At 35.3% G+C, this 24,520-nt stretch overlaps 1 protein-coding gene across 1 annotated transcript in view; it reads right to left on the bottom strand.

The window, feature by feature from the left end:
• Positions 1–24,520, bottom strand: part of SPOCK3 (SPARC (osteonectin), cwcv and kazal like domains proteoglycan 3) — a 213,312-nt gene that overhangs the window by 66,128 nt on the left and 122,664 nt on the right. Inside the window, exon 5 of the mRNA XM_075751834.1 lies at positions 16,127–16,253. Coding sequence (XP_075607949.1) covers positions 16,127–16,253 — 127 coding nt within the window. The remainder of the gene's footprint in view (positions 1–16,126; positions 16,254–24,520) is intronic.

Raw genomic sequence — 24,520 nt, forward strand, 5'->3', positions numbered from 1 at the left:
ACCTGAAAAACTCCACAGAAAGAGAAATCTGTGGCATATAGAATATGAGGACACAATGAGAAGTAGTGGTACAAAGGAGAGATAGTGTTGGGAACACTGATGAAGTCATTTGTTTTGTGGAAAAAATATCTGAATAGTTTAAATAGCTGAAAAATACATGAACTATTATGCTATGTATAGCAATAAAATAATTCCAATTTATTTGGCTTTATTACTGACTTTTCTATATGGGGAAAATATGTCATGCCATTTTCAAGAAACTCATCTATTAGATTTCACAATGTTCTTATTTATATTAGATTTATAAACCATCCATTACTTTCATCACAATCCCTTATATGCATGAAAAAATATCATTCTACTTCTGAATATATCTATCTTTTTATCTTCTGATCTTGATTCCCCTTTCCTTTTAGCAGATCAGTTTTCTACACTGGAGTTTCACCACATCTTATTTGCATGCTTGATTCTAAGGATGCTTCAACCGTTTGAATTTTCACACATGTTGTTTCAAGACAGAAGAATAGGTATTTCTAACTTCAGAGCAACATGCTGCACAGTGCTTAAAAAAATCATTTCAATACAGACAAAGAATATATACCATGTCAGGGTCTCTTGACAATATATTTCAGGATGAAAAATTCCTCATTTCTGTACTGTCAAGTTTCCCACAGAAAAATGCAGTCTGTTTACTCATATACTGCCTGTTTGAAAACGTGTTCAGTCTCAAATGGTCTCAAGATTCTTCAACATTTGCCCAAAGTAGTTGTTTAGTGAACAAGAGACAAGCAATTAAAATCTGTGGGAATAACATGAAAGAATGTGTTTTCTTTAGACATGACTCATGCAGCTTTACTGTTATTAGAATAGTTATATTTCTGGAACAACTACTACAGCGTATGTTATTTTGATATACATGACCTCTGCTCTTAGAACTACTGTTATAGAGTTGGAAAGGTTAAATGACAGTAATATATTTCATTAAGCTCTACCACTTTCCATTCCAAAGTAGTTACCTGTCAAAGGCTGTCAAATGGATCTCTGTATATTGTACATATAAAGAACCTAGTTTTGCTCCAAAATAAAAAAAAAACCACCTACTTTTCCATGGAAAAATAATTTAAAAAATAAAATACAAGGGGAAAAAACCTATCTTTTTTCAGTGCATTTGATTGGCAGGAATACAGGGACGGGATACAATTTATTTATTACATTAAGTTCCAAACTATCCCAATTTCCCTTGTATTTGTAAATCAAGTTCCAGCAAAATATCATATATTTTCATATATGCATGTTTATTTTTAGAAAACCCTCAAGTCATCCTCCTGACCTAATTTTTTAAGTGTGAAGGACGGTATGCATGTCATGAAATATGAGGAGGACACTAATAAAACCTGTGACTTAAGAAAACTTTTGGATGACTTCAAATACACTGGAAAACTCTACACAAAGGAGTAATATGTCAGCATGACTGTCACACATACAGAGGTAAAATCTCTATGTTGAGCGTAAAAGAATATTCAGAGAACATTTATACAGTTTAGAAGTTCTCAAATCAGTTGAATTTGATATTTACATCCTTGAACACTTGAAGAAGTGGTTGAACAAACTTACAGCCATTGAAAAATTGTGAAGGACATAAGATGTACTATTAGACTGGAAATGAATGAAAGATGAAGCAAATAAATAAGGAAGGAAAAGATGATCCAAGAAATTATAGAAAAAACAGCTTTTACGTTTGATTTCTGGGCACCTAGAAGAAAAAAGGAGATGGACCATGGTATAGAGTTTTATCAGGCAAATCATAACATATCTAGTTTCATTCTACGGAAGAACTTCTAGAAAACAGAGATGTATTTGATTGTAAGTACCTTACCAAGGCTTGTCACACTGTTTTACATTGCAGTCTTGTAAGTCCTACTGGGAAGTATGCTATTTGTGTGCTTATGTTGGAAGATGAGTACAAAACTAGTTGAATGCGATCTTCAGAGAGTGGCAATCAACAGCTCACCGTTAAAACGGAAGACTGCACTGAGTAGACTTTTGCAAAGTTAAGCACAACCCTAGAACTATTTCTGTCTTTTCATTAATGGCTAGGAAGACGAAATAAGAGATATCCTATTAAACATGGAAGAGGCTGGCATAGCTTTAGAAGATTGGAATACAATAAAAATACTCGTACTATTGAAATAGGCTAAAAACATAATGTAATTCAATATAGAAAACTGCTATGTTCTACTCTTACGGAGACATATTGATCACATTTAAAATACAAGCTATAGAACAACTGGCTAGACATCCATTCCAAAGGAAAAAAATAACCTAGTGATCATTATCAACAATTGAATGTTTTTTAAAAACACTGCCATACCAGGATGTTTAAACAGGACTGCAACCTACAAAACACGTAAAATAATTCCACACAGCTTTGGCAATGCTTAACATACAGCATCCTGTCCAGCTTTGTGGCAAGGTTTCAAACAAGACAGGAACTAAGTGGAATAGGAATACTCAGAGGCCTAGAAAATAGTGTTGCTGAGAAATAGGCTCAAGGAATGGGGATGTTCAGTCTTGAGAAAAGAGGATTCACATAACAGCTAAGTAGGTGACACATAACAACAAAGTAGGTAAAAAAGTATTTGAAAGATAACTGAAAAGAATACCACAATGAACATTACGAGAAATAATTGGCTTAAATTGCTGCAGCAAAATTTCAGATTAGACACTAGGAAGACTTTCTAATAACAAGGGTAGTGAAGTATTAAAATAAAGTGCTGGAGAAGTTTATTGAATCTTAATTATTGTCTTTACAACTAGGATTAGATAAGTCTGTCAGGAATGACACCTGTGTAGTTTATCTCACTTTAAGAAAACGAGTGAACCAGATGGCATCCAGCTCATTCAATGAGAAAGTATAGGACAGACCTGCTCTGGGAATGAACCAGTCTTGACAGACTATTGCTTGCATAAATCTTGTTCATTTGCTGGAGAGAATGAAAGATGTGTAATGAATGAACTAGGGATACTGCGTGGAAGAAAAGGAAAATAACACTTATGCTGGTCCACAGATCTTGGATAACGTATTTCAGCAAAATTCTCTTTGGTACTGAGTGTATTTGTGCTTTCCTAAGCTCTTGAAAACCTGAGATCTGATTTGGGAACACATAGGTAAACTAAAACAATAATGAATTGAATGTATAAATACTTTGAAGTGTGAAACATGAGAAAAACAATCCATTAATTGGACATCCAAATCTCATGAATAATTTTTTTTGCTTCCATCTTTCTGCAGAACCATCTTCTATCTCTAAAACCACACTCCCGTATCGCACAGAGGATCTGTGTATGAGACAGTGCAAATTAGTTACTATTTGCAGACTTATCAAAATCTACAGGGAATAAAGACATTAAAGCAGATGAGGAATTTAACTGTGTGGCTACTGTATAATAAAAGACATAACACTGTCCTGAACAGTGCAGAGAAAAGAAATTACTGATTAGATACAAGAGAGGTATATCCACTCTGTGTTAGACATTTTAGAGAACCAATAAAATCAATACTTATGCAACTGTAAAAAATGTTTCATCTTTGAAAGGTAACTGTCACCTTTAATTGTACCTTATCTGAATGATAAGAGCTCTGTAGAGGTCCATGATTTTTTTGTGCATTTAAAATTAAACAAGGCATGCTATCTAACTCTAAGAAAAAAACACACTGATGAATAATTAAATTCAGATTCACCTGTTAATTACTAGTTCATATGCAACAAGTACTTAATTTTAATATATAAATCCATATAGAGAAAAAGTTAATGTGGGTTTTTTTTTTTTCTTATCGTTACCAACTGTGGTCATGGATAATGATTCTGGCACCAACCTGTAAGAGAGAAGAGAGTAAGAGGCCCTACTTCTGACTCCTCAACTCTTCCACACCCTTGTTCACTCAGGTCTCAGCAAACCATCCAGCATACGGAAGAGGAGGATAAGTGATCTAGTGCAAGTGAAACTGGGAATATCAGTAGGCATTCAAGAATTTCAAAATCTTACCACCATAGTCTACAAGTTGTACACCACAGCCTTCTGCACTGCTACCTACCAACTGAACGTTCACAGGTAAAGCAGAGAAACCTAGCTGTTACAGTACAAACAAATAGAATGGCTAAGAAGAGAAGTTGGAATATCCTCTCAAATTTACATGTTCCTACCTCAAATGCTCACGGTTCTTCCTTCCCTGTGTACCTGCTAGATGATCAACAATGAGTGGTTAGGAGATTTTTGTATGATGCAATCAACAGGATCTCTGAGAAAAGAGCTCTTTGGTAGAGTACCACAAAGATAGGTGCTGAAGATGAGAATGAACTGTTAAATATTTCTTCCAGCATCACCATGTGTCTTATTGGCAGAAATCTCTCCTGTAGAACTCCACATTCATGCATCAATACAGATCTCTCTTTTCTCCCCATTTTTAGAACCTGGTATCTCTGACAGTTGAACAGATAACCTCCAAGTACCAGCGTTCAGTACTGTGTGCTTTCAGCTGAATTTCATGCTATTTTGCTTACCCTCATTCCCCATTTTCTCACTTTATCCCCATTTCACAAAGCTTACACACATTCCCCCGCTGAAAAATTTTGCTTTTCCTGTATTTTGTGCAATTGCCATGTGACATTATGGCCTCAGATTTGAGTCTCCTAAAGTAAAATATTTAAGAAACTACAATATGCTTTAACTGAGTTAGTGATTCCTATCTCCAATCACGGGGATGGGGTGGGTGAAGTGAGTACTGATCGGGTTAAGTTCCAGGTCCAGTTCAACACAGAGTGTTACTTGATATGTAACATGGAAGAGAGATAAAGGACTGCTTGATGCCAGAGGCTGATTCCAGGCGATGGCTGGTATTGATCACTTTAGGTTGGCTTAAAATGGAGGTGAAAATATGGCCAGAGTTCGTGACGTTAATGTGGTAAACCTAATTTTGAAACTATTATGCCATTTTGTAATTCTTGACAAAAGCAGCACAAGCACTTGCAATATAGAATTTAAAACTAAAACCAGCTAGGCATAAAGCCAAGACACCACATTATCAACTAATTCAAGCTTTAGAAATAAAAAAAAAAAAATAATGTGCAAGTGTCATCCAGATCTATAGACACCTTTTTGTTCTGTCAGTAAGCTGTTAATCATATGTATTACTTACCTAAACACTAGGAGTTTGGGTAAAAAGCTTTTCAGCAAACATGTAGTACTATTTAAAATGAAAAAAAATAATAAAAAAAAAAAAAATAAAAAAAATATGCAGCTAGCGTTTTGACCAGAGAACAAAAGGAAACGTGCCTATTAACCAAGACCCTGAGCAAAGAAAATCTTCTGTGTTTCAAAGAGAACTGATGATACATTGTTTATAAAGCTATGAACTAGAGAAAGCAATTTACATGACAAAATGAAAATCTGTATGCAGTTTTCTTCCTGTTCACCTCTACAGCTCTTGCCTCTTTTCTTCAGCAGTATGCAGTGCAATGGCATAAAAAGAAAAGCCTGAAATCAGGTCAACTAGCTATTCAATCTTTTTTGGACACCCTAGAAAATATTAAGTCACAGAAACATGCAGATAGATGCCTACTGGGTTTATTTAAATTAATACCTGTCTTTGCCTTCATATTTAGACACTTTTAGAGACATATGCTGCTTAGGAGCTTCTGAAAATCCTTCTAAGGACCTATCTGTTTTTAAAATCAGCCATCTGAATTTTTAGGCACCTACTCAGTTTGGTAAATGTGTATCTCACCATCTTATTCTATATGTTATGCAAACAGGTAAACTAGTATTTTATATCATCAAATGAGAACATAAAGCTTGCTTAATGCTAAATGACAAAACCCTGGGATATGCCTACTTGAAACATACTATTTCCAGTAAATTAAGAAGTATTCATACTAATGCTTCTAGTCATTTTTGTGTAAAATAACTTAACCTATTATCTCATATCCAAATTAATATTTCAATATTCCTTGAAGACAATAAATTCTGTAGAAAACAAGATATTTCAAATATGAAAAAATGTAAAAAAATATTTAGAGTTTTAAAAAACCTGATTAACAAAAGGGGTAAAAATATATTACTCTTACCTATATTATTCCTTCTGATCGTGGCTTGTTCCAAAATTAGAAACACTGATGCAGTTTGAAAATACACTAACAGCTTTTTGTAAGCATGCTTCATATAATTTCACTTTGTGACATATACATGTGTACGCTTAAGTCTATAAATTCTAGCTCTTATTCAGAGCTCTTGCCCGTACAGTCCAAAATTCAGCACTTCATCAGGCTCCTTGTTTCAAACTTCATCATTTTTAGCAGACCCAAGGTTCAGATGCACAGAATGTCACTCAATGCTATATGTGCATGATTCTTGGTGTACCTCATTGCTGGCATTCAGAGTTTTGTAATTTGAAGAAAATTTCTTGAGACACAGAAACAGGAATATTGCTCAGGCAAAACTAACTTTAAGTCTCCACTTCAAATTTGAAAATTAATATTCAAAGAAAAATTTAACACGTAAGCAAAAACATCTAATTCTTCTAAACCATCATCTTAAAAACAGTTGACTATCTTGGTTCAAAATCAGCCAAGAAAGATCTTCACTGATTTTCAGTTGACACGCAAATTTCTGAGTAATGGCAATGATAAAATAAAAGTAATGGCAAAGCTATAAAGCTTTAATAAGACACAAATGGCTTGTAAAAGCATGGAATTTTTTGTTAGAAGAATCTGCTTATTGCTTATTAACATGCATTATCACTATATTTTTAATGTGATATGGCTTCCTAAGCCATGCTGGCTGATTGCATTACTAATTAAACAAGTTCAATTTATCTAATTATATCTAAGTTGAAATATTTATAAAGTTATGTGTGAGCTAAAATAGCATCTAAAGGGTGTGCTCATTAGTCTTCAATTACAGGGAAAATAACGAAAGTAATAAAAGTAATGTGCACAGACCTAGCTAGTCCATGCTGGGTTATCCTGTCCAAGTTTCTAGGACATTTAAACTATACTATGTCAATTGGGGCAAAAACGAGAAAGCAAAAAAAGAAATTCTGCATAGTTACTTACATTTAGGCAAAATCTTCACCAGTGTACTACAGAATCACTGTTTGGATCAGAAGTTAGACACACCTAGGCACTCGCACTTTTCTTACCATCCCAGTGCCTCTACAGCTCTCTACTCTGTTTTTTGCCCACCTAAAATTAATGCTAAAATTCATTTGAATTCAAAGTACTAGATTTTATTTATTAAACAGTCCAAAATAGAAGGCTACATGTGCTATCAGTGAAGGAAATGTTTATGAAATTCCATGTTCATAATGGTTTTCATCCTGTCAGGAAAGAAATATGCTGTTGTGCAAGTGGGAGTTAATATTTCAAAGCATGGCTGTTTTTTTCCCTTGATTACATGTATTGCTTCTTGAGCTGGAAGAGATCTATCTTGTGTACAGACACATAGGACTGTACCTAAATCTTTCTACTTTTGGCTGTTAGTACTTGATTTCTAAACTATATAAAAGATTTCCCTGTTCTGTGTCAAACACATAAGGATTAAAATCAGGACAACACAAAGCCAAGTCTTCATATGTCATGTTCTGAATGAAGAGCTAGAGTGGTAAATTCTGCTATACAAACTCCTATTCTTCTCTTCCAGTAAGTCCATGGAGGTCTATGATGTTTCATTTTTTTTCTGAAATCTTTGCTATGATGCAGAAGACCTACCTTCAGTACTCGAATTTTCCACATCCCAGTCTCTGTTCTCATCAATCTCCCAGATCTGTTCTTTCAGGACTTAAGTTATTTTACTTTCATACTTTTTTGTCATTTATTCAAGATCTCATCCAGAGTACATCTATTTTTTAAGAAATACTTGGTTTCATTTTGATCTCAAGATTAATGTAGAAAAATAAGCAAGCAAACCAAGCAGAGCAATCAGCAGTGTTGTAAAGGTCTATTATTATACGTTTCTTGTAAATTTAGCAGAAAGCAGACACCTTAAAAGTCACTGGACATGTACATAAACAGGTTGGACAGTTCTTCTCTTTGCTAGAAATGAATGAAGTTGGGATAGATCACAACCACACCCTTGAAGAAAACTGATGAGGGCAGAAAGCAGGCAGGTATCCTGAAGGACTCCATACTCTCAGGAGAGCCTTAAGGATTTTGTTTGAGAGCTGGATAAAACATTTTAAACATTTCTAAATATCAACTATTCATTTCTTCAAGGTTTCTTCTTCTTTGTGTGGTTTGTTTGGGGTTTTTTTCTCTCCAACACGGAGGGTGGCAGGTGTATATTAATGCTTCAAAGGCTCCTAAAGGAACAGGAACTTCACAGCAACATCCAAGTGTCATGAAATTCACACAACCCAGAAACCTCTGGATGTGTGTTTCCATATGTGGCTTTAGATATTTTAAAGTGACATGATTTTGGAAGGGAAGCGAATGTGGTTAGCAGGCATCCCATTAGAAAATCTGAATCCCAGGAAGTCTTCTGTATTGAAGAACTGTATTGTTTTACAGCCAAAGCCATAAACTTAATATGCCTGAGCTGTGATAACATGTATTTGTTTAGTATCACAATGTTGAATGCTAAGTGTGTCTTATTAAATCCCATTAAATAAGATTAGTATGCATATAACAGAACACTACACAAACATCATCCCCCTTTCAATAATAATTATTTTAAAATTCTAAATTACAGATGTATTCTAAGCAGAGAATCTTAGGTATACAAAAACATAGCATACTGGCATTACAGCATCAGAAATACTTAAAACTTGAAGGAATATTCAAACATCCTGATATGCTTGAATTTGTTTTCAGTGCAATATCTACATAGTAATATTTCATTGCTAGCTTTTCAAAATTACAAATAAAAAAATGATTCAAACTTGAAAGTTGATTCTTTAATGTTACAGATATTTTACCTCATTGATATCTTTAATGGCGTATTGGAATTAAGAGAAAATGACAGAGAAAAAAGATAGCAAGGATTTAAGTTAGAGTTTTGGGTTTGTGGGGTTTTTTTGGTTTTTTGTTTGTTTGTTTGTTTGGGTTTTTTTAAAGGTACCATTGTGTAGCTACATATTTTATCCTACGGGATAGATTTAGGAAAATGATCCCTTTTAAGGGCTTAAACTTATTAAATTCCATGGCACACAGGTGACAGGGAGAAAGAGAGAAATAGCTTTCTGAAAAAGAAGTATAATCACCCCATTCATACATCCATAGCAAAATAAGAAATGTTTTTGTTGTAACATTTTCTTCCATTCCCTCATATATTTGGAGTGCCAGCTTGTGTACATGGACAATTTAGGTGGCCATGGCTCTCCACTGCCCCTGGAACATGGGAAGGAGTGTTCCAAGGAGAAATGAACGACATGCCCGGGGTGGGATGTAAAGCTGTCAGAGACACAAGAACAGAAATACACCCTGTACCACTAAACTTCTTCCTTTGTACTAAGGGTTTACATACATTTTCCACATAATTTGCTACACTGGCACACTATTTGGGGTCTTCTTTCAGAGAATTATTACTGTAGTATTTGAATGTTTTCACTGGGCTGAGACCTGAGTCAGTTTTCTTATTTGCCATTTGCCACTTTCAATCTCCTTCTCTTTAATCCCAATTCTTATCACAGATTGTCTGCTACTAACTCAAAATTTGTTCCCTAGCTTGACATCATCTTGTTTCATGCCCACTGTCTTTAACCACTCTGTTCCTTTATAAAAAGGTTCTTTTCTGCTTGTTTCAAAAAAAAAATAATAATAAAAAAAAAATGCCCAAACAAAAGCCTCCCAAGATCATAAAAATCCTCTTATCCCACCTACCTACCTCCTCAATTACTACCCCCTTCATCCTCCACTCCACTGAAACCATGCTCACAAATGAGCTTCTGCTTCATAAATCTGAGACAATCTTCTCTTTTGATCCCCTTCTTGCAACCAGCACTGCTTATAACTATCTTCTCCAATGTTTTCTCAGGTGCTACAGAAACTTAAGACCTTTCTATTGGTTTCTTTTCAGAACTGTATTCTGCTCCCCACCATCACTCCACAAGCATAACTATGGCACTGGCAGCTCCTGCATTCAGCCCCTATGCATTTCTGCCTGCATATGATGTGGATACATTCATTTTAATGGCTGTCCCATTTCACAGTTAACATACAAATTTAGGTTTTCATTAATAGTTCCTGAATCTGAATTCTTTCTATATTCATTATTTTGTATCAGTTTACTACTGCTGTGATATGAGAGTTATTTAATAAACACTGACACTTGTGTCACTTTCTCCCATTTCTCCTACTATTTTATTGGTTTGTCCTTCCAGCCTAGATAGTTTCTCTTCTAGAGAAAACTTAATACTGTTTTACAAAACAATGTAATGGCATTACATAGATGAAGGCTTAAGAAAATATTTTCCAGTCCATAAAGTAGCATTTTTTTTAACTGAAACATTAAAGTTTATGTAAATTTTAATGTAAATCCAATATAGAATTTTATATTAAACAAACACAATATTCTGGAAATGAAAAAGGGAAACAAATTCAATTCTTGCTAATATATGTCATCCTAGTCTAAGAAATACTGAGCTGCTCAAGATTTCAAAATATTGAAGGTTCTATAAAGTAATTTGTCATGTAAGCTACCATCTCCATTCTCTACAGCTTTAGCAGGTATTTATTTTGAATGCAGTTGATAAAAAGAGATCAGTTATATACAGTTTGGAAATTTTAGTACATCAGCCTATTTGGAAAACTGGATTAAGTGAGTCACCCTTCTGACATTTCTCTGCCTTTTTTGGAATACCATGTCCTATCAATTCAAAGGTTCCAGACAAAATTTCAGGTATTAGCGGCAAAACTCACTGATGGCAGAAGCTGGAAAACCAGCCAATCTCATTTCCTGATTTTTTTATTGTTAGCCTTTTTTTAAGCTTTTAAACAATAAACAAGGAGTTTCCAGTATTTCTGTAAATATCAGTTTATCCTGATAAAGTATACTCCATGGATGAATCAAGTAAGATACATTTTATCTCACTGACTACCATTTAGTCTCACTCAAGAAAGATTTGTTATGTTGGTTTTTTTTTTTATTTGTGTTTGTTTGTTTGTTTGTTTGGGGGGGGAGGGGGGGCACAGAAGAAGGGCTAGTCATGGTTTATTGGTTTGTTGTGGGTTTGGGGTTTTCTTTTCCATTTGCCAATGTACCTCAGCCACAAGTCCTTCATTGTAACAGTCCAACTTAGATTTGTCTGTCAAAAGGCTTTAAAGTTATCCACTTCAACAGGGTGATTTTTGCTGGGTCTTGCTTAGGAACTGGATAGAGACATGAATCTTAATTTTGAGAGGCCGTTTTTGACAGAACCTATTTTTATTAGAGAAAATTGGACGTATCCTACTTTCTAGTGCTTGCAGAGCACCTGGAAGAAGCTGCTTCTTCCAGCTGCAAAAATACAGACCAGCATGCTGTCAAATAACATATTTCAAAGAGATTACATTATTATATTACTAGTGATGGCAGGCAATGATTTAACCTTATTATTTTTGGCTACATTTCAACTGACAGGTAAATCTAAAGCAGATTGCTTAGTAACAACGCAGATAAAAAATGAAGGGCGTAGTGGATTAGATACCTATTTTGTAATAGTAAATCTATTTCTAGCAATCTTTTCTCAAAGTAACTGTCAACAGCTCAGCCATGTGACCTGAAAACTCATAATAAGCTAATAAAACAATTTAATTTTTATAATAAGACAATATTTAAAATAACACCAAAGATTAAAAACGTTGATACTTATTTTTTACGCTTCCTCAAAACAAGCTGTCTTACACCAAACATATTGCTAAGAGACAGAGATTATTAAGCAACAGTCTTTAAAACATCTGAAATTAAGAAAAGCAGGCTTGATTTTAAAAAGAAAAAAATGAAATATGGGATACCCTGAGAATAAAAATCTAGGAATTTAGGTTCATGTAAAATTATAAACGAAATCTGGATAGAGTAAGCAATCAGTACCAAACTCCCCTCTCCGCACACAGTACGATTTTACCCACTGGGTCTCTTTCACCCTCTAATGACAAAGGGATTTAGGAGACTGAAGTATTTGAATATTAAAAAATCTAAGTTCACATACCTATCTATCTGTAAAGTATATCAAGAATTCATATCCTCTTTTCTGACTGTTTGCTTTTCTATACCTTTCCCTCTTAGTCTGAGAAGCTAGTTTAGACCCATTATTTTTGCAAACATTATTTTTATTGCTCTTTATACCTATAGGGATGTCATCAATCACTTGAAGCTTTCATAGGAAGGAGAAAAAAATATTTCATTGAAAATTCACTGTCAATATGAAACCAACTTGAGCAAACTGTTGCTAACAATAAAACTCACATAGGACTTACTGCCAAGATGATTCTGGAATAAAATCATGGAGCAACAGGCATATTCCAAAGATTAATTTATTTCTGTGGTGTTTTCCTTTCAAAATACCCAAAGCATTGCTCATTGATCTTATTTAAGGTTAGATTTTGTTATAGTGGGGCTACTTTTCAACCACGCTCACCCTAAGAGTGAAAACTTCAGCGTATTACACCAAAAACCAGAGCTGTAATTAAAATATGTGAAAACAAGTCAAAAAGACAATTCTTGTGATGTATGACTATTTTTTGTTTCCTTGTGGCTATTTTTCAAAAGATCAAGTTATAATATAGTAAAATATGGGAGAATTGTTCCTGAACATCATCATCTCATCCACAGTTACACCAGCTGTACGGTACGTGTGCTGGACAGCAGTGAGGTACATGCCAGGGTAAAATAATGGCAGGAGGTGGGTTGCCGCCACAAAACACCCCCTATCTGAGCTGCTGCACTCCATGCCCTTTCTATTTTCCTATTAATCCCAGGAAAGATAAAGCTAGAAACAGGCTGCAAAAGCTGTCCTGGCAGCAGTGACCACATTTTTCCTAGAGAATGGATGGAGTGTCAAATATATAGGGGTACCACGGCCAGATGATACAGCGCTGCTTGAGAATTCCTAGAGTTAAAATGAATAATGCACTTTCAAGTGCCAAAGTTTAGAGAAATGCAGAAGGTTAAACTAATGAAGTGTAAAACACATGCAGTATTATTTAAAGGCTATTAACTAAAAATGGTTTAAAACACCACCCTAGTAAGGAAACAGCAGGATCTCTTTATACTGAATTTCTTCTCACATAACAATTAATGTTCACTTTGATTATTCAATATTTCAGCATATAATATTTTTATTTCAACATTCTTGTAATGCTAATAATGAATATCTTACACCTGCTACTTTTCCTTCACAGTGACTGCATGTAACTAATTGTGGGCTGAGAAAACGGTAAACATAACCTGGCCTGCTAAAATGAATGGGAAACAAAACATCCTTACCTGACTCTGGACAAGCTCAATTTAGAAGTTAACCTTTCTTTCTACATTGTCTACTCATTATATCATGTTGGGTTTCCCCCCCCCCAAAGCAAAAAACATGTATGAAATATGTATAGTTACCTAATTTAACACAGACATTTCATGGGCTTGGCCTGAAAAGGGAGGGCATACACCCAAAGCAGTGTCCATCCCATAACTGTGAGCTGCCAGGCTGTGTTCTACAATACTATTACTATTTACTGACTTATTTTCAGAAAACGTATTATACAATTTGCCACAGTCATTGACAAATGCATTCTAAATGTAAGAAAATTGCTATATAAACTCCTACTAGAGCTTGATGACACATTAAAACTAAACTTTGCCTGGAGTAAAGGAACACAAATATTTGTCTTTATGTCAATTTGTAAAACAACTGCTCTTGAAATAACCTTGCAAAGACCTCTATTTTGATGGAACTGCACCATGGAATATGCAATCATAACATCATAGAAAATAAATAAAAATAAATATTTATAGGCTAATACAGATCTTCTGTGGTCATTAACGTGGGGTTTTTTAGCATTGTGCTGCCATAAACAGATTTGAAATTTACCATTACAAAGTAGTGGAAGACAAAAGGAAAACCTGCAAAAGTTCTTTGCTGCTACATTACTTCTGCTTTATATGCATGTAAGGGACCTAGAGGTTGGATAACACGTACCATTGCACTGACTGCAGCTCTGATAATGCACCATATTACAGGTAATCACATATATTAATGCGTTATCTATTTAATCCACTCATTTGTCATCATTCTGTTTAAGAAGCACACCCTCACCTTTAACACACAAACTGATGTAAAAATATCTGCATCTCATCATTATTTATAGACTTCTGTACATCTACTTCAGACCGGACCATGAGAAGCCATAAGGGTCACTTCTGCCTATAGAACTATTTACAATACAGCATGCCATTATGATAAAATAGGAAATAAGCAATGAGGTTAAAAATGGCTGTGATGTTTGTATTACATTAGGAAGAATGTACAGAGAGATTGTAATGAATGAAGTATATAGTATTTAAAAAAAAAAAAAAGTTGCTCATTCAGTATTACCTATATCAAATTATTTACCTTGTCTATTTAAATTGCAAAGTGATAGAGACTACCATCTGGTTTATATCTATGGAGGCTAGCCTTGCGGCTTAAAGACTGACTGAACCTTCACATGACACAGCAAAAGAAATGCTAAATGACAGTATCAGCTAAAGTCTAGTAAGTTGCAAGCACATTTCAAGCTCTGGATAAAACATAGGCGATTACTGTGAATGAAAATAATAATATTTTCAAATGTCTAAATTAAAACTAAGTTATATCATCACTGGAAAGGAATTATTTTTCTGTTAAGTCAAAAAGTCTAAAATTCATGTGTAGGACCTCAGATGATAACCTGGTGTAAGAGTTAGACTTTTTTTTTAAGGAAAAGTAAGATACCTGACCAGTTCCCTATAACTAAATATTTAGTTTGTAAGAAAAATATTTTCTAATGTAAGATTTAGGATAAAAGCGTAAGAACTGTCAAGGTTGAGGAAGCACTAGTTACATTCTGATGGTTTTATTTTATCAAGAAGAAAATATCCTTGGAGAAGATAGTGTTCAATCCAACAGCCAGTCACTTCTAGAAACTCTAATCCTTTTTTGTCAAATTCAGATATAGTTTATGATTGCAGTAAAAAACAAAAAAAAATTCAAAAGGAAATTCAATACAGTAAATATTAAGTCTAAAATCTTCAAATACTGGGAAATATACTAAAAATATTTTGCTTAAAATGCTGTATGGAAATTTTTTCTTTGTAATTAACGAAGCCAGAGCTTCTGCATCTCCATCAATTTAATCTAGAACAATCAGCATTATCATTACTATATTTATTTTGAAGTACTGGATATTATTATTAGAAACATTTTGTTAGTGGAAGGACATGGTGTCAGAATGACAGAATACAGTAGCTCCTCTTGCACTACTGAATTGCATGCTGTTTCTGACAGAAATGGGCTCATCACAAGCACGCATATGTTTCTCCTAGGGGGGAATTCAGTTGTTACTACTGGTTGAACATTCTTCTACTGAACGTTTTAAAAGAGTATGACAGAAAAGACAGAAGAGTTCAGGAATACAGAAGGCAGATTTGATTATGGTCTTAAAATACATAAAATGCTGTTGCAAGAAGGAAAAATATGCAACAATTATTTACATTATTACATTTTTTATCTGGGCATGTTCCATCTATGCCTAGATGCTTGGAATGTGAAGCATTGTCTCAATGGTCAACTGGAAAATCTGACTTAACATGCTTATCCTACCCCAAATTGGGGACGGGCAATAATTTTTCGCTTACTTAAAACCCTGCCTTGGTGTCTGTCACAGATAGACTTAACCCAGAGCTCACTTGTATCATGGAACACTCTTACTCTGTGCTTATTTGGGTACTACTGTTTCATGCTGCTTAGGATTTGCTACCATTTTGCTGTTTTGTCTTGCAATACACTAGAATTGCTGTAGGTTACAGTCTGCAATATAAGTTTTAGTCAAAACAAATAAAAGTTATAATACAGTATTTTATTTTCCAAGAGTTGGAACTGATGGGAACAATGAAAGAATAATTTAGTTCTTTATTTAGTTCTTACCTGAGAAGAATATGTGTGACCATCTGATCCACAAACAGGATTGGTATAAACTACTGGACACTGCTTGCAGTTTGATGAAATGGGACCACCCCTCCACTGTTTATGGCCTAAACCAGCCTCTTTCATACTGTAAGTAAACAAAAAGTATGTAATTCTGATAAGCAGTAATAAAAATAGAACACATTCAGGGTATTTTAATGAGCCTTTATAAACAGTAAACCATACATAATTTCAGCCATAACGTTTTCTCCTAAGAAAAGACCAGCCACGGTCTTTGGTATACACTTGCTCACGTTCATACATTACTCACTGTAGTGATACTTGCATATTATTTCACTTTCTAAGACATCTTAGTAGAAAAAGTTGATTAAGATGACGTTTTGGTGACTGTTACACTTATTGATCAGTGAAAGATGTCTGACTTGTGTGGTATTTACTTTTTGTTGTTGTTATTAAATAGTATGAATGGAGCTGTTGTATTAATACTGGTGTTTAAGGATGTAAAATTTACATGCTACAAAATTATATCTTAAATACTTCTATAGAAACAGGTAGGTCGTCCTTCACAATACTGTTTGCCTCACTTTGACTACTGCCTTTCACACCTTACATTTTGTAAAATTCAGACTCTAGCATCCAATGCCAAGTTAAAAAAAAACCCAAACAAAACTGGAGCACAGAATTGATCTGTGTAAGCATATAGGTGTATACTTATACAAACATATAAATATAGCTAGTTGGATCATTTTAAGCCAGAAAAAAAACCTACACTGGGTCAGACTAAAAGTCTAAAATAAGTTACTAACACTTCCCCAGAACACTATCCTAGCCTTCAGTACTTTGTGGCATATGGCCATCCTTAAACATGTTTTTGCTTTGTAGCTTTGAATTTATTTTTATTTCATGATTTTTTCCAATTGCTTTTTGCAACTGTGAAAGCATTTAGCAGCCATTATATGCTGAAACAGCTGGTTTTTGAGAGTTGCTTGAGTCATAGACTGACCTACAATATGCTTTGTATATTATTGGCTTCCATATAAATAAGAAAATAGAACAGTACCACATGATTTTTATATTGTGTTTTCTGCTTGGAATCTTAATGAGGAATCTAAAAATGATTATGCTTAGAATACAGCAATGACACATTAGGACACACTCAAGTAATGCTCAAACTTATAAAAAAAAAAAATCAAATCAAATCTTCCTTAATGGAGCAGAACATTTTGAGCTTGGTTCACCTATAGGTAATCAATAATTATTTTGCTAATTAGTCATGAATCACTGTTTGAGAAGAACTTGTCTGGAGTAATAAAAAGAAATTAAATTAGAGAAAATAACCATTCTCTGTTTTTATGATGTGTAGAGGAAAAGGTTAAAAGCAGACACCTAACAGTAAGCTGGTGATGATCAAAACCAAAACTCCATTTCTCAGCTATGCTAATGTTTTTGCTATTAATAATTTTGGCTGTAAATGTAGTCCTTAAGAAGGAAAAAAAATAATCAAGTTATAGAAGTTTACATTCAGATTATCTTTTCTGGGTAAATTTTGAACCATACAGATTTTTTACAGTGTAAACAGGGACCTGAAATGTTGTACACAGAAATTATCAGTTACTGCTGAAAAAGCCAGTAATAGCCTAAATGACACGTAGCATAATGAATGGTAAAATATCCATTCAGAAAGTTTATGTCCATCAGGGAGTATAACAAAAGGAAACAATTCAAACATAACACCCTATTTAATAATAAACAACAATCCTTTCTGCTGAGTTGCATCATCTGAAGGCTAAGTACAAACCATTTCATTTCTATTACAGTAAAGAAAAGCAAAGTTGAACTGTATCTTTGTTTATGTTTAACATAAAGTAATAATCTCTCACTCAACTGAAGAGTTTTCCAATCATCCACATGAGCTCCAGCATAATTAGATTATTTAGATGGCTGCATCTGTCTCTTACTTTTTGTTACTTTTATAGCTCACAATTTTCCAGAAGTGCCCCAATAGCCTGAGGTTACTGACAGGACCAGAGTCCCAACTATCAACCTGATGCAATTTCTGCTTATCTGAGATATAGTAACTTTAAAACACTGCATAAATCAACACTGCAAAAGTTCCAGACATCAACCCCATGGATATCAGCAAAAAACAGAAATTGGAAGCAGGATCTGAGACACACACAGAAGCTGATGAGTATAGATGCTTAAAGCACATCAAAGAAAGGACTAGTGGTGATTACAGGGTTATAACCTATCTGCACCCTTGTACATGCCCTCAATGAAGTTTAAAGACAAGGGGGGGTGGGGGGAGAGAAGAAAAAAGAAGCCCTTTTTGAAGGAGCAAATAGGTAAGTAAAATCACCTAAAGGAAGGAAAAGAGAATGATGTGTCTCAGAAAGCACCACAAGGGGAGCGGACGCTAGAGCAAGCTCAGGACATGGAAATCGCAGGTCTGTGACAACCAGTGGAGAGGTATGAAGAAAATGGAAAATATTTTATGTACTCAGATAGATTACTTTCTCTCAACTAACCTCTGCTTTGTCAGGCTTTTAAACGCTGACTTTCCAGGGTACTCATCTAGGGTGAAGAGAGTCAAGTTTCCTGATACAGAGAACTCAGCTGAGACCTTCAGCCGACTGGAAGAAGGGGAACATAACCCCCATTTTTAAGAAGGGTAAAAGGAAGACCCAGGGAACTACAGGCTGGTCAGTCTCACCTCTGTGCCTGGCAAGATTATGGAGCAGACCCTCCTGGAGACTATGCTCAGGCACACGGAAAACAAGGAGGTGACTGGTGACAGCCAACACGGCTTCACTAAGGGCAAATCGTGCCTGACAAACTTAGTGGCCTTCAATGAAGGGGCTACAGCATCCGTGGATAAGGGAAGGGCAACTGACATCATCTACCTGGACTTGTGCAAGGCATCTGACACTGTCTCACATGACATCCTTGTCTCTAAATTGGAGACATGGATTTGATGGATGGACCATGCAGTGGATAAGGAATTGGCTGGATGGTCACACTCAAAGAGTTGTGGTCAACAGCTCAATGTCCAAGTGAAGAACTGTGAGGAGTGGTGTTCCTCAGGGGTTGGTACTGGGACCGGCACTGTTCAACATCTTTGTCGGCGACATGGACAGTGGGATCAAGTGCACCCTCAGCAAGTTTGCCGACAACACCAAGCTGTGTGGTGTGGTCGACATGCTGGAGGGAAGGGATGCCATCTAGAGGGACCTGGACAGGCTGGAGAGGTGGGCCCGTGCGAACCGCATGAAGTTCAACAAGGCCAAGTGCAAGGTCCTGCATGTGGGTTGGCACAATCCCAAGCACGACTATAGGCTGGGCGAGGAATGGATTCAAAGCAGCCCTGAGGAGAAGGACTTGGGGGTATTGAATGATGAGAAGCTCAACATGAGCCGGCAGTGTGCGCCTGCAGTCCAGAAAGCCAACCGTGTCCTGGGCTGCATCAAAAGAGGTGTGACCAGCAGGTCGAGGGAGGTGATCCTGCCCCTCTACTCCGCTCTCCTGAGACCCCACCTGGAGTACTGCGTCCAGCTCTGGGGGCCCCAGTACAGGAGAGACATGGACCTGTTGGAGCGAGTCCAGAGGAGGGCCACAAAGCTGATCAGAGGGCTGGAGCACCTCTCCTATGAGGACAGGCTGAGAGAGTTGGGGTTCTTCAGCCTGGAGAAGAGAAGGCTCCGGGGAGATCTAATTGTGGCTTATCAATACCTGAAGGGGCCTACAGGAAAGATGGTGAGGGACTGTTTGTCAGGGAGTGTAGTGACAGGACAAGGGGTAATGGGCTCAAGCTGAAGGAGGGTCGATTTAGATTAGATGTTAGAAAGAAATTCTTTACTGTTAGAGTGGTGAGGCACTGGAACAGGCTGCCCAGTGAGGTTGTGGAGGCCCCATCCCTGGAAGTGTTCAAAGCCAGGCTGGATGAGGCTTTGGGCAACGTGGTCTAGTGGAGGGTGTCCCTGCCCACAGCAGGGGGTTGGAACTAGATGATCTTTAAGGTCCCTTCCAACCCAAACCAGTCTATGATTCTATGATCACTCTTCTCAAAATCTTTGTTTCTAAGTAACTAATAATAATTTTCCACAAAACAGAAATACCTGTATTTTTCAAACTTGGAATGGAAGATGAAATTATAAATAAATTATAAATAATGATACTTTGAAGGTATTCAATCCAGAGACACCTGGTAATGGAAATGCTTTGGATGGACATCTGTTCAGAAGCTTTAGTACAATGATGCAGAAACTAAATTCTGTATTATCAGAGGTATCAAACAGCTATTTTTTGATTGTCAGTAACTGAGATGACAGGTGAATATGAAAAGTCAATTTAAAACATTTTTAATGCTAGATATGGTAGATACATGCATTTCCGAAAATATATTAACTATGCCTTTTACTTATGTACTCAAATATTTCCTTTCACCATTATTTAATTGCATCAGATTTGTTCCTGTTGACTATTTCTTTGCTACCAGATGTTGTGTCTATTTTTTTTACAGCTAGGCAATGAGCATACATACAAACTATTGATGTGGATATAAATGAGAAAGTACTGTGATGACATAAATCATCTTGCATTAAGATCATTGGTATATGTCCACAACGTCCTGAAATAAGATACAGAAAGACTGCTTAACTACAATATAAATAATATGCTATTGTTTACTTGAGATATACAAAGCAATATATTTTTACATTTTAAAATGTTGGAGAGGCAAACAAATAGTAAACAAAGAAATCAGTTACTTCACTGTAAGAAATGACTTTTCTTTTTCTCTTCATTTTTTTTCAATCTGATATGCAAGAAGAAAACCCAGTTCATTGCAACTTGCAGTTACTAAAAGCCTGCCATTTCGTTTTGTTATTCCACTGCAATCACTATAAATGTTCTTGCACTTTTTAGTATTTTGCCACAATAAATATATGATGCCGTGTAAAAGTCAACCTCTTCCACTGTCAAATTTTATACTTCTAAATTTCCTGAAAAGGGCTTTAGGATCTGTCTAGTAATAAAGTAACTATTACTGAATTCACAAGCTCCACCTTATTTGACATTGTTGACACCTAAAGGATAAAATTAAATATATGGGTTTGATTTACTAGCAACGCTTGTGATTGCATTAATTTGCATACACCAAATTGTGCATATGTTTTTAGACTGCATATGCAACTGCATGCCTAGAAACATAATTAGCCAATCTGCCCAATTACTCTAGCCTATGTACCTGTTTGCATACATAAACTTACCTTCCTGTACACACAGTGATCATGCCTGCAAATACATTGAGAATGCTTAATATAACCCACTGAAAATTTAGCTGCAAGCAACTCTTTGACAACATTACTTATTTAATAATATCTATAAAATGCATGAAAGCCCAATGCACTTAAAAAAAAAAAAGGTATTTTATAGCTAAACTTGAGAGTCTTCAAACACAGGTCTTGAAATACAGACTGACAGAAACAAATCTGAGTTACTAAAAAACCTAATCTTTCAAAGAACTCTTGTAACTCTCTGATAACTATATTTGCATTTTTTAGAGATTTTAGAATTATTCCAATTTAGAGACTGCCTGATTACATTTTGCCATGGCCTTTGGGGGACACAATCAGGATGCGTCAGATTAACACAATCAGAAAAACCCTTGTATTGCAAAATCTAATTTGCTTTCATTAGAGTTGACTGGATTTCCTTCAAAGTTCCTTTTTCACGCAGAAGCATCCTGGAAGAAAACTATAGCTGTCAATATATTGTTGAGATGTTTCTTTCAAATGTCAAAAGAAACCAAGACATTTTTGCCAGTCTTTGTGTGTGTATGTCTATTATTTTGGCTTGTTTCATTATTTTGCACCACTCCTAACAAACACAAGAAAAATCTGTCTTAAAAAACTAATAGTAATTGAATGGATCTGAGACAAATAAAGAAAAGGTTAATAAAGTTAATATGGGTCAAAATACAATACATTTTAGCAACTTTAACAGTGTTGGCAAGGTGTTTGTATTTATTGATGGACTATCATAATGTTTAGCTGGTGCACGTGAGAATATATAAATTCAGCCATTTTTCACCCCCAGCATCTACACCCAAGACATTAGAAAATTATGTATGATCTATCATTTTTGTCAGGATCACTAAGTGTACATACTCAGTATTATTTCAAAACTTAGAAGAATATTTCTTTCTATGCATGTAAAAAGAAAATGCTATTTACTCATTTGCTTCGGAGAAGGAAAACAAGTAGGTATCTTAAAGATACAAATCCTTACTACCTCCTTCCACCTACATGTATTATTAAAAAGATAAGTTTACACTTTAAGGTAGTTTCTTGCCTTGTTGTTACGCAGCTCCATTATTTTCCGTACCATTCTGTCTACTTTTGCCAAGCAAAGAAACCAATATTTTATTCTAAATGTCTATATAATAAACTAAAATCTAACCAAAACAGCCTTATTTATTTAAAAAAAAAATGTTTTAAAGTAATGTTGCTGAAATTTTCTGGAATAGTATTTGCTTCACTTTGAGTGAAGTTAGCCAGTATAGCATTTTAATGAGACAGAAAAGCAAAGAATGCACAGGAATACAGAAATGAGTTTTCTCATTATTTAACTTCAGATAATCTGGAGTTGCTTGAGAGGTGAAAGGGACCTAATATACAAACAGCTGAATGCAGTGCTCACGCCAACCTTCTTTTCCATTAGGTTGGCAAATGATACCTGCATTTCAAGGAGTAATTTTTTAGAAATTGCTATGTAAATCACCAGGGGAGGGGTGGTGGTGAAGATTTAAGATGTTAAAACTACAAAAAGTGCCTATTAGAGATATCAATATTGTATGATTTTTTTTTAAAAAAGGTTATCAGCACCAAGTAGACTGAAGGTTTTTCTTAGGACCTCTTGAATTGCTACACTTGTAAATTACATGGTTAGGCACTGATTAGCACATATTTTTCTAATACACTTTAAATATAACTTACACAGAAGGAAAAACATTTTAAAAGCTTGAGTCAAAATCATTACATGTTATCATAGTTTTCTGATCAGAACTGCTATATGGTTGGGTCACACCTATAGGAGATATACAGCTACAAAAATTATAAAGAAAATCCAAATTACTTAAATGAAGGGGAAAAAAAAAAGAGACACACTTAGGGTAGGTAATTGGTAGATAATGGGCAAATAAAGGGGAAAAAATCTGGCTTAGAGACTTAGACTTAAAGTAATTAGAAATGAGCATTTACCATTTTGAACACTTCACACTTTAAACATAACAAACATCTTCACACTTTAAACATAACAAATATTTTTGTTTTGGTTTGTTTGTATGAACTGGTATAAAGTATTGTTGAAGATAAGGAACAAGACTGCATCTTCCCATAGAATATCAGTATTATAGATGTTATACTATTTCAACACCAGAAATGTTGAATTCCTTGAAATCTGCATAAGATCAAAACCATATTCTCACCTGGAATTCATACTGGAGACATCCTTCATCCTTTTTTACCTCTTCAGAATACATACTGAACTACTTAATGGATAATCAGGTCAGAGTCCAGGGGTTTTTGTTTTAATAAGGAAGCCACAGATTTAAGTCATGTTTTTGTATGACTTGTGAAATTTTTGATAACTTTTTGCCTTTTATTCCTGCTTACTCCACAAATCCCACGTATAAGTCCTGAGCCACAGAAGCTGTCAAAGTCTTAGATTCACCCATTATCTTCCCACTGTATCTAAGAAGGAAATCTGGACATGCAGGTCAATGGAGCACCAAAGCACACTCCATCACTCCATCAGTATCTGCAGTTCGGACCATCAGAATAAGGAAGAATGGTGCATATTTCACAGAGTTAACTCACAGCTAACTACCTAGCTTTCCTCCTAAGGATGGAGGTTTTGATATGGCATGGCTGAATAACCTTGGCTCAGACTTTTGAGGAAACTACTAAGTTGTGAGAAAGAGCTATAAGAAATTACGTGGAGTGGAACTGTCCAATATAAGAAAGGTAAAACTGCAGACAGAACTAAGATTATTGTGACAAGGTCAGTCAGGAGTGGGGGGAAAACAAGCCACAAGTATGAAAAGTTATAAAATCATAAAAGGAAAAAACAGAGTCAGAAGTTTAAACTGATCTTCAGTTTAAACAACACTGAGGATCAGCCTGTTTCAAGGAGCAATGGAAGTCAACACTTGTTATACTTGATTGAACTGTATGGCCACTAAGGACTCACTGGGTATCTCGCAAGAGGTGGAGAGCATCTTCACATTTAGTCTGACAGCAAATTAGTCCTAGCTACATATTGTGTCTATTTGACGATAAATAATTCTATACTTTTAGGTAGCATGTATCCTGCTTACATAGCCTTTGTTCAGTG

This window comes from Balearica regulorum, chromosome 4 (assembly GCF_011004875.1).
Source record: "Balearica regulorum gibbericeps isolate bBalReg1 chromosome 4, bBalReg1.pri, whole genome shotgun sequence".
Classification (NCBI taxonomy): Eukaryota; Metazoa; Chordata; class Aves; order Gruiformes; family Gruidae; genus Balearica; species Balearica regulorum.